At 62.9% G+C, this 10,894-nt stretch overlaps 1 protein-coding gene across 1 annotated transcript; it reads left to right on the forward strand.

Annotated features, from left to right (window-relative positions):
- LOC125064719 (translation initiation factor IF-2-like) lies at positions 1-2,104 on the forward strand. Its single transcript, XM_047671902.1, has 2 exons — positions 1-1,491; positions 2,096-2,104. The coding sequence occupies exons 1-2, from the start codon at positions 1-3 to the stop codon at positions 2,102-2,104; spliced, it is 1,500 nt and encodes a 499-aa protein (XP_047527858.1).
- The last annotated feature ends 8,790 nt before the right edge of the window (positions 2,105-10,894 follow it).

Consider the following 10,894-nt stretch of genomic DNA (forward strand, 5'->3'; position numbering starts at 1 on the left):
ATGGAGACAGCGTCGGACGCCTCGGTCCGGTTCGTCGACCATGACGATTCCGACTCGGACTCCGACTCGGCGAGACTCACTGCCGACCGCCGCGGCAACTCAAAGAACGGGCTCAGCCAAGCTAGGGCTGAACTAAAAAAGAAAGAGGAGGAAGACAGGGAGCTCGCCTTCGAGCGTACCCTGCGCAGCCGAGCCTTTAAAAAGGCGCCGGCTGCGGCGCCGGTGGTCAACGAGCCGACCCCCGCAATAAACATCGCAGACCCAGCCGACTTAAGCGCCGAGGAGCTCCGCGCGGAGGCTGGCCGAAATGCGGCCCAGATACGAGAGGTCGCTCTTAAATCCTCCAACTTAAAAGGAGGATTTATTAAAAAGCTAAAAGACGCAGCGACCTCTCTGGAGGGTGTGGTCGAGGCCCTCGCCTCTCGGACGGAGGCCGAGGAGAGCAGGAGGCTCCGGGCGGACAACAACCGCCTGCACAGGGAGGTTGAAAACCTCAAGGCGGAGCTAAAGGCCCACCGCCGTGAGTACGCGGAGATGCGTACCACGGTGGCAGCGGCGACCGAGGCGGCCAACACCCCGCGAGGCGCTCCTTCGATGGAGGAGCTCAAGGACTTCATCGTCAGGTCGATCGGCGCGGCGATGAAGGACCAATTGGCGGGCCTGGAGGAGCGCCTCCCTGCGAGGATGCAGCGACCTCCCTCCGCGGCAGATAAACCGCAAGAGGTGACGCCGTCTCACGCGTCGGCGGCCCGTCAGCCGGCGATTCCGAATAAGGCCAGGAAAACGGCCCCACCAGTGGCACAATCGCCGACCGCAGGCCCTCCATGTGCGACGGTAAGCGCCCCGGTTGCACCGGCGACGTCCCAGACACCACCGAACAAGGAAACGTCCTGGTCCACGGTGGTGAAGAAGGGCAGGAAGGGGAGCAAGACCACCCCTTCCGCCGACGCTACGGCCGCAAAGGCGCCGCCGAAGACGCCTCAGGTGGCCAAGCCGAAGTTGGCCACTCCGCGCACGGCTGCCATCGTGCTCACGCTGCAGCCGGCGGCTGAGGAAAAGGGCGTCACTTACGCTCAGGTCCTTGAGAGGGCGGAGCAAGGAGTGAAGCTCCAAGACCTCGGCATTTGCGGCGGCCTGAAGGTGAGACGGACTGCGACAGGGGCCAGGGTACTCGAGATACCGAGGGCCCAAGCGGAGCAGGCAGGGAAGCTGGCTGAGAAGCTCCGCACCGTGCTCGACGGGGTCGCCAATGTCGCACAGCCAGTGAAGAAGGCCGACCTGAAGGTGACGGGGCTCGACGACTCCGTCACCTTGGAGAAACTGGCCGCGGCGATCGCGCGCGCCGGTGACTGCTCCTCCGAGGCGGTGAAGTGCGGAGTGATGCAGCGCGGACCCGGCTATATGGGGATGGTCCGCGTCACCTGCCCCCTCATGGCAGCGAAGAAGCTGGCCGCTGCCGGTCGCCTCCTCGTCGGGTGGAGCTCGGCCAAGGTGGCCGTCGTGGAGCAGCGCCCTATGCGCTGCTACAAGTGTATGGGCCTGGGCCATACACGGGCGCTCTGCCCGTCGAAGGCGGAAAGGGGAGGCCTGTGCTACCGCTGTGGCTCGGACGGCCACAAGTCGGCGGAATGCACGGCCAAGATGCGCTGCGCGGTCTGCGCGGAGGCCGGCAAGCCTTCTGGGCACCTGATGGGGGCCAGGGATTGCAACCCCCCCATCACGAAGGGTAAAGCGGTCCAAGGAACCAGGACCGCCCCGCGCGAGGAAAGCCGCCAGGCTACGGAGGAAGCTCAGAAGAATCAAGTATGCCAGCACACCTGAGCTTCCTACAATCGAACGTGAACCACTCCGCCGGAGCGCAGGACCTTCTGCTGCAGTCCATGGCGGAGTGGCAGGTAGACCTGGCGGTGGCCTGCGAGCCCTACTTCGTCCCTCCCCTACCTCACTGGCTGGGGGACTCGGACGACACCGTGGCGGTTCTCACGAGGAGCGGAACGGGCCCCCCCCTCTCACTCATCGAGAGGGGCTCGGGATACGTAGTGGTGGGGTGGGGGGAGTACGTCGTCGTCGGTACGTACTTCTCCCCTAACCGCAGCCTGGCTGAGTTCGAGACTTATCTCGGCTTACTCAGAGCTGCGGTGGCCAGGCAGTCGCCGAAACCGATACTGGTTCTCGGCGACTTAAACGCAAAGTCGCGTGCCTGGGGCAACCCCGCCACGAATCCGCGAGGGAGGGCCGTCCAGGTGTGGGCCCTGCTCTCCGACCTGTCCCTTCTCAACAGGGGGCAGGTTCACACCTGCGTGCGACATCAGGGGGGTTCCGTGGTGGACGTTTCGTTCGCCACCCCTGTCGTTGCACGCAGAGTGGTCGACTGGAGAGTGGAGGAGGAGGTGGAGACTCTATCGGATCACCGGTACATCCGATTCGAGATCTTCACCTCTCGCAGGCCGGCGGAACCCCAGAGGGTGCCGACTACGCTGCCGAGGTGGTCTCTCGGCCAGGTCGATCGAGAGCTGGTCAAGGAGGCCGCCATCGTGCAGCGGTGGGGTTCCGCGGGGAGGACGGAGGGCGCCAGCGCAGAGGAGCTGGCGGGCCGCATGCGCAGTTCGCTCAAGGAGGTCTGCGATGCGGCCATGCCTCGGACCCGGCGCAGGGTTCCGCGCCGGCACGTCTATTGGTGGTCGCCCGAAATCGCCGACCTTCGGGCGACGTGCTGCCGGGCGCGGAGGGCCTACGTCCGCTGTCGAAGGCGCAACGGCCTCGACACGGACCTGGAGGGACAGATGCTGGACGCTTATCGCCAGTTGAAAAAAGATCTGCAGCTGGCGATAAGCAAGGCCAAGGAGAAGGCCAGGGAGGAGCTTCTGGCGGGTCTCAATCGAGACCCGTGGGGGCGCCCGTACCGCGGCGTACGCGGAAAGTTCCGCACCCAAGGCGCCCCCGTCACTGAGACGCTGCCGCCGGAACTCCTCCTGCGCCTGGTCGGGGAACTCTTTCCCCATCCAGGCGAGCATGTCCCTCCGCAGATGGCCCCCCGCTCCGTGATCGAAGACGCAGTGGCTCCACCACTGATCACGGAGCGGGAGATGGAGATGGCCCTCGGCCGCTTGAGGGCCAAGAACACGGCGCCGGGTCCGGACGGGGTTCCAGGGCGTGTTCTGTGCGACGCCCTGGAATTCCTGGGTGCAAGGCTTCGGGAGCTGTTCGACGAGTGCCTGTGCAGCGGGCAGTTTCCGAAGCCTTGGAAGGAAGGAAAGTTGGTCCTGTTGCCGAAGGAAGGTCGGCCGATGGATTCCCCTTCGGCATACAGGCCAATAGTGCTGCTGAACGAGACGGGCAAACTCTTCGAGAAGGTCCTCGCAGCCCGTCTCGTTCAGCACCTCGAGGAGGTCGGTCCGGGTCTCTCAGAGGCTCAGTACGGGTTCAGGGCGGGCCGGTCGACGGTCGACGCCCTGGACGCCCTGAAGACTCGGACGACGGAAGCGGTGGCCCGGGGGCAAGTCGTCCTGGCGGTGTCGCTCGACGTGGCGAACGCCTTCAACAGTCTCCCTTTCGAGACGATACGGGAGGCACTCCGATACCATGGGGTGCCGACCTATCTCAGGAGGCTGCTGGAGGCGTACCTCCAGGACAGGGAGGTCCTCTGGGCGGGGGTCGATGGGAGGCTGGTCCGGCGTCGGGTAGGCTGCGGTGTTCCACAGGGGTCGGTTCTCGGCCCAATCCTGTGGAACGTCGGTTTCGACTGGCTCCTGCGAGCTCCCGTCCTTCCCGGGATGGGGGTGTTGTGCTACGCTGACGACACCCTCGTCACGGCGACTGGGCGGGACTTTCGGGAGGCGGCACGCCTCGCCGAGGTCGGAACGGCTCTCACCGTGGACCGTATGGGAATGCTGGGCTTGAGGGTCTCCATATCCAAAACGGAGGCCCTCCTGTTCCACGGTCCACGGCAAGGACCCCCACGAGGGGCGAATATCACCGTCCGGGGGACGGTGATCAAGGTGCAGGCCCAGATGAAGTATCTGGGCCTCATCCTGGACGGTCGATGGAGCTTCGGGCAGCATTTTGTCCATCTCGGCCCGAGGCTCATCAACGCCGCCGCCGCTCTCGGCCGCCTCCTTCCGAATGTGGGGGGGCCGGGATCGCTATGCCGGCGTCTATATTCCGGTGTAGTGAGGTCGATGGCGCTGTACGGTGCCCCGATCTGGGTCGACGCCCTCACCGCTGACAACCGGGCCCTGCTGCGTAAGCCGCAGAGGGTCATAGCGGTGAGAGGCATCAGAGGGTACCGTACGGTGTCGTGGGCTGCGGCGACACTTCTCGCGGGCGATCCGCCCTGGGAGCTCCAGGCGGAGGTGCTCGCGGAAGTGTACCGGTTCCGGGTCGAGGCGAGGAACCGCGGCGACCGTCCAGGGTCGGCGGAGGTCGGGCGGATCAGGGCTCTAGCCCAGCGAGCCCTGATCGCCCGATGGCAGGAGGATCTGGGGTCACCCACGGCGGGCCTGGCGACAGTGGAGGCGATCCGGCCCCACTTGAGTCGCTGGGTCGAGAGGAAGAAGGGCACACTCACCTTCAGGATGACGCAGGTACTTACCGGGCACGGATGCTTCGGTAAGTACCTGCACGGGATAGCGCGGCGGGAGGTGTCACCCTCCTGCCACGAGTGTGGTGCGCCAGTCGACACGGCGCACCACACCCTGAGTGAGTGTGCTGCGTGGGGGCCCCAGAGGCACACCCTTGCGGCGACTATGGGCGGAGACCTCTCGCTGCCGAGCATCGTCAACGAAATGCTCGGTAGTGAGACGTGTTGGTCGGAGATGCGCTCCTTCTGCGAAAGCGTGATGTCGCAGAAGGAAGCCGCGGAGCGGGAGCGGGAAGAGGATGCCGCTGCAGACCCGCTCCGCCGAAGACGACCGGGGAGGAGGAAGAAGCGCTACGCGCACCTTCTCCCCCCGCCTCAATAGGCGTCGCAGGGACTAGGGGGGGTCTCAGTACCCCGAGAACCCCCTCTAGGTGTTGGAGGCCCGCATAGGCGGGCCGACCGTCAGGGCGTCACGGTAGCATGCGCAAGCGATCCCGTGGCGCCCGCCGAAAGACGGAGAGGGTACCGCTGGTTTTTTAGTGGGTAAACCCGGCGTACCTGGGCGCACTCGGCGTCCAGGGCTCCGGGGAGTCCCACACACCCCCCCACCTTCCATCACGTGGGGGAAGCGCGTAACGCGTTTTTCCAGCGAGAAAAAAAAAAAAAAAAAAAAAAAAAAAAAAAAAGGTTAGGTTAGGTTAGGTTAGGTTAGGTTAGGTTAGGTTAGGTTAGGTTAGGTTAGGTTAGGTTAGGTTAGGTTAGGTTAGGTTAGGTTAGGTTAGGTTAGGTTAGGTTAGGTTAGGTTAGGTTAGGTTAGGTTAGGTTAGGTTAGGTTAGGTTAGGTTAGGTTAGGTTGGGGTACATGTCAGTCACCTCCTCGTGGTGTACCCTGGGCAACGGGGCCGGCTTGAGCTTGCTCGTCGGCCACGGCTAAGACTGGCGGGAGGGATGCCGCGGGGCTGCTCCTGGTACGTCCCTGATCGGCGTCAGGGCGGACCATGTGAGTGGCCTCGTTGGCTAGGAGGGAGTGGGAGGGCTCGCTACTCGAGCCTCCCAGGTGTTTTACACCGGCGGTTTGCGGCGGAGCCTACCATCTTATCCGCCGCAGGGCGTTAGCTTCGTTGACGCCCAGCCTCCAGTGGCGGACTCGGGGGAGTTCGCCACATTCCCGCGTGGAGGATGAGGAGGAAGGCGCGCACTAGGCGCGCTTTCCATGTATATTCAGCCGCCTTACGGCGGCTGCCGCTGGTGGGGTCGCGGTTGCATGCCCTTGGCGATCCCGTGGCCTCACCACTCGGCGGCATGGTGGAAACCCGAGGATGGTTTTAGTGGGTAGGACAGGGCATTAGCACTAGCGTGCCCTGGCACGGGGCATTAGTTCCCGGTTGAGTCCCACATACCCGTCCCGGTCCCCCGACCGGGCGGCATGCGTAAATGCATTTCCTCCTCGTTAAACAAAAAAAAAAAAAAAAGGTTAGGTTAGGTTAGGTTAGGTTAGGTTAGGTTAGGTTAGGTTAGGTTAGGTTAGGTTAGGTTAGGTTAGGTTAGGTTAGGTTGGGGTACATGTCAGTCGCCTCCTCGTGGCGTACCCTGGGCAACGGGGCCGGCTCGAGTTTACTCGCCGGCCACGGCTAAGACTGACGCGGCGGTTAGGCCACGGGTCGCCCCCGGTCCTTCTCTGATCACCAGAGTGGACTGTGTGCGCGGCCTCGTGGCAAATGAGGGTGTTGTATATCTGTAAATATATAGTCGTAGTTTTTATACATATTTCATGTTTATTTTGATTATTTCTTAATTAGGTAGGTGTATATAAATTTGTAAATTTCTTTTGTTGGTTTGAGGAAGAAAACCTCGATAAAAAATCACCCCGAATCCCAAGTGGCCTCGCAGCGCGATGGGATGCATGGCCGAAGGGTATTTCGGTCCCGACTGCGTTTCCTTTCCCACCCTTCCACATCCTTATTCCTTCCTCCTCCTATCCTTCCTTCTTCCTGCCGGCAGCCCCGGCAAAAAATCTTTAAAATGAGTGCTACTAAAAAAAATTATTCCTCAGGAGGGTGCCAATCCCTCCCCGATTCGCTTCACGGATCGGGCAGTCCCATATCGAAATATGAGGGGGACAAAGTCGCACGATCGATTTGTCACGACGACCATACCGCGAGCATAACGGACACCGATTATACCAAAAAAATACCTGTGGTACGACTGGAGAGGATGGGCGCGCTGTCGGATACCGACAGCGTGTCGAGTCGTATGACTGTTGATATGGCGGTGGAGGTGGGCGCCCCGATGGCGCGCGCTGAAACCAACGACCTTGGCTTGAATGAAGGACTAGCTGCCCGGCCTGTGCGACTCTCCGAGTCGGACTCGTCGGTCTGCAGCATGATGACGGTGGAGTCGGGAGATGACACACCCAAGGAGATGACACAGAAGAGGCAGAAGGGTGCGAAGCGGACTCACGCTGAGGAAAGCTGCTCTGGCTCTGAGAGCGACGCGAGCGTGCAGCTGGGTGATAATTCGGAATCCTCAGTGAGCAGGTGGCTAAAACCCGCCACTAAGAGGGGGCGAGGCCGTCCGCCCACCCATGGAAGATACGTGGGCATAGGGAAGTCGCAGGAAGAGCTCCGCGAAGCGAAGTCGAAGGCGAAGATGGATCGCTTCCAAACGGAGGACGCGTTGGCCGTTTACAACGAAACGGCCAAGTTGGCGCTGGAAGAGAGAGCGGCCCGCAGAGCGAACCGACAGACAGATGAGCATGCCGAGGACGCACCGAAGACGTCCGCCGCTTTGGACACGACAGTCCAGCAGGCGTTAGACGTGGTGCTCCAGGTTGCCGACAAGTCGGGCAACCTGAAGGGTACTTTCGTCAGGGCTCTGAAGACTGCCGCTGACACCATCAAAGGTGCGGTAGCGGAACTTAGAGCTCTGACCATGTCAGAGGAGGTGGCCCGCCTGGAAGCTGCTAACGCACAGCTTTCGGGCCAGTTGGCCGAACTGCGCAGAGAGGTGGCCGAGATGCGCCGAAAACCGCAGGATAACAACGAGGAAGGTCTCAAGCGCATCATGGAGGAGGCGCTGCGGTCCAGCCGAGAGCAGTTCGGCAACATGCTGAACGCCCGGATGGAGGGCATCGAGCGCCGCCTCCTTCCGGAGCCTCGGTTGCGGCCTCCGCTAGCTGCAGACCGCAAGGAGGCAGAAGCTGCAGCTAGCAGCAATACAGCAAGGGTGTCGGCACCAGTCGAGCCGCCCACTGCCAAAGTAGTAGAGAAGGCTGACAAAAAGCCAAAAAAGAAGACGAAACGCCCTAGCATGGCTGCCAAGGAGGCGGCAGCGGCTGCGGCCAAGAAGACCGCTCCTCCACCAGCGCCGAAGCCAGGCGGCTCCGGAGCATCTTGGGCGGCTGTTGTTCGTCAACAGCCGAATAAGCCGCCCAAGAAGCCTAAGGCGCCGGAAAAGAAGTCGAAAGAAAGGCGTCCCGGAAGGAAACTTCGCTCTCCTCGCACCGCGGTGATCACCATCACCCTGAAGCCCGGTGCCGAGGAGAAAGGGGTGAGGTATGAGGATGTTCTCGCCGAGGCCAAAAGCCGAATTAAGCTCGGCGAGGTAGGCCTCACCTCTGTGCGCTTCCGCACGACGGCAACGGGGGCACGGATGCTGGAGGTCCCGCCGGGTACCAACGACGCGGAGAAGGCGGCGGATGCCCTGGCGGTCAAGCTCCGCGAGGTCCTCAGCTCGGACGCGGTCCAGGTCCATAGACCGACTAAGTGTGTCGAGTTGAGAATCTTGGACCTGGACGACTCGGTGACTGCGGTGGAGGTGGTGTCTGCGGTCGCCGAAGAGGGGGGTTGTTCCGCTGGAGCAATAAAACCGGGTGTTATTGCCCGGCGCTCCGGCGGCTCCGGCTCCCTCTGGATGAGCTGCCCGGTGGCGGCGGCAAAAAGAGTGCTGGAGGTGGGCCGCGTCAAGGTGGGGTGGGTCTCGGCACGAGTGAGACTGCTCGAGCCGAGGCCGCTGCGCTGCTTCAGGTGCTTGGAGGGGGGCCACATGGGGGCCAAATGTGATAGGGGTGTCGACCGCAGCCGTCTGTGCTTCCGCTGCGGCCTTCCCGATCACAGGGCCAGGGAGTGTACCGCCGCTGAAGCCAATTGTATCGTGTGCTCAGCGGCCGGTAAGCCTGCGGCACATGCCGTCGGTAGCAAGGCGTGCCAGGGCAGCAAAACTCGTCTCGCCTCAAAGAAGGGAGGAGCGGTGGCGAAAGGGCCCGTCACCGCGTCCCAGAGGACTGTGGAGGAGCCTATGGAGACCGCCCAATAATGGCCCGGCGCTGTCTCCAGGCGAACATCAACCACTCTGCCAGGGCCCAGGACCTGCTAGTCCAAAGCATGGCAGAGTGGCAAATCGACGTGGCGGTGGTCTCGGAGCCCTATGTCGTTCATTTACGGGACGACTGGGTGTCCGACCACGAGGGAGTGGTGGCGATCGTCGCCCCTGCCGTCGCTGGTTCCCCTGCTATCGAAGGGGTAGCCAGGGGCAGAGGGTTCGTAGTCGCTGCAGTCGGGGGTGTGGCGATCGTGGGCGTTTACGCCTCGCCCAACCGGAGTCTCGCGGAGTTTGAACAGCTACTCGTTGAGGTCGGGGCTCTGGTCGGGCAGGCATCGCCCAACCCGGTGTTAGTCGCGGGGGACTTCAATGCCAAATCTACGGCTTGGGGTTCCCCTTCGACGGACGCCAGGGGCGAGGCGCTGGAGGAGTGGGCTGTGTCACTGGGCCTCGCGGTGATCAACAGTGGGTCGGAGAGCACGTGCGTGCGGCAGCAGGGCGAGTCGATCGTGGACGTAACGTTCGCGTCCATCGCCCTAGCCCGCCGTGTTCGAGACTGGAGGGTGGAGACGGCCGTGGAGACTCTATCGGATCATCGATACATCCGATACGATGTCTCCGCGGCACCGGTCGTCCGGCCCGCTGTTGTGCGGTCAGAAGGTCCGCGGTGGAGTCTGGGCCGTCTCGACAGCCAGTTGGCAAAAGAGGCGGCCATCGTGGAGGCCTGGTGCGCCGGTTCCGACCCGGTCGTCCAGGTCGACCGAGAGGCTGACCGACTCGGCGCCGCCCTGTTCCGCATTTGCGATGTGGCGATGCCGAGAGTCAAGCCTCAGACTCCACGTCGCCGCGTATACTGGTGGCGGCCGGAACTCCGTCAGCTACGGAGAGCCTGCGTTGCGGCCCGCCGCCAGTACGCCCGATGCAGACGGAGGAGAGTCCGCGACCATGATCTGGAGGCGGCCCTTTACACCGCCCACAGAGACGCCTGTGTTACGCTCCAAAAGGCCGGCGTGGACGGAGTGGCTCGAGACCCTCGACAGGGATCCGTGGGGGAGACCGTACCGGGTCGTGAGACAAAAACTCCGACCCTGGACACCCCCGCTCACCACCACTCTCCAGCCACACCTTCTGGAGAGCGTTGCGAGCGCGCTGTTCCCGGAGCGTCGAGAGTTCGTCCCTCCATCGATGGCCCCACTGCGCAGCGAACGAGACGAACGAGATCTGGCGCCCCCGGTCACCGAGGCGGAGTTGTCCGCTGCTGTCCTTAGGCTCCGTTCCAAGAGGACAGCTCCGGGGCCAGACGGTATTCCGGGGCGCGCCCTGGTGATCGCCTCAGAAGAAATAGGTGCGAACATCCGGCGCCTATTCTCAGCGTGTCTGGCTCAAGGCAGGTTCCCCGACCGGTGGAAAACGGGAAGGCTCGTACTCATCCGTAAGGAGGGTCGAGCCCCCGATCAGCCGTCGGCCTACCGACCTATCGTGCTGCTCGACGAGGTGAGCAAGCTCTTCGAGCGTGTGCTCGCCGTCCGCCTAGTCGACAGCATGGAGCCGGGCCTCAACGAGCGACAGTATGGCTTCCGCCGCGGCCGCTCGACGCTGGACGCGATCGCCAGGGTGAGGGACCTGGCAGAAGAGGAGGTGGCTCAGGGTGGGGTTTTGTTGGCTGTCTCGTTGGACATATCCAACGCCTTCAACTCCCTGCCCTGGGAAGTCATCCGAGAAGCGCTGAGGTACCACAACGTGCCGTGTTACCTGCAGCGACTGATCGGTGACTACTTTGCGGGCAGAGCGGTCTCCTACCCGACGAGCGACGGTTGGAGAAGAAGACCGATGACGTGCGGTGTTCCACAGGGTTCAGTACTGGGGCCCCTTCTGTGGAACATCGGGTACGACTGGGTGCTGCGCGGGGCCACTCTGCGGGGGGTCAGCGTCACATGCTACGCCGACGACACCCTCGTGTCGGCCCGCGGCAGCTCCCATCGCGAGGCGGCTTAT

This window comes from Vanessa atalanta, chromosome 6 (assembly GCF_905147765.1).
Source record: "Vanessa atalanta chromosome 6, ilVanAtal1.2, whole genome shotgun sequence".
Classification (NCBI taxonomy): Eukaryota; Metazoa; Arthropoda; class Insecta; order Lepidoptera; family Nymphalidae; genus Vanessa; species Vanessa atalanta.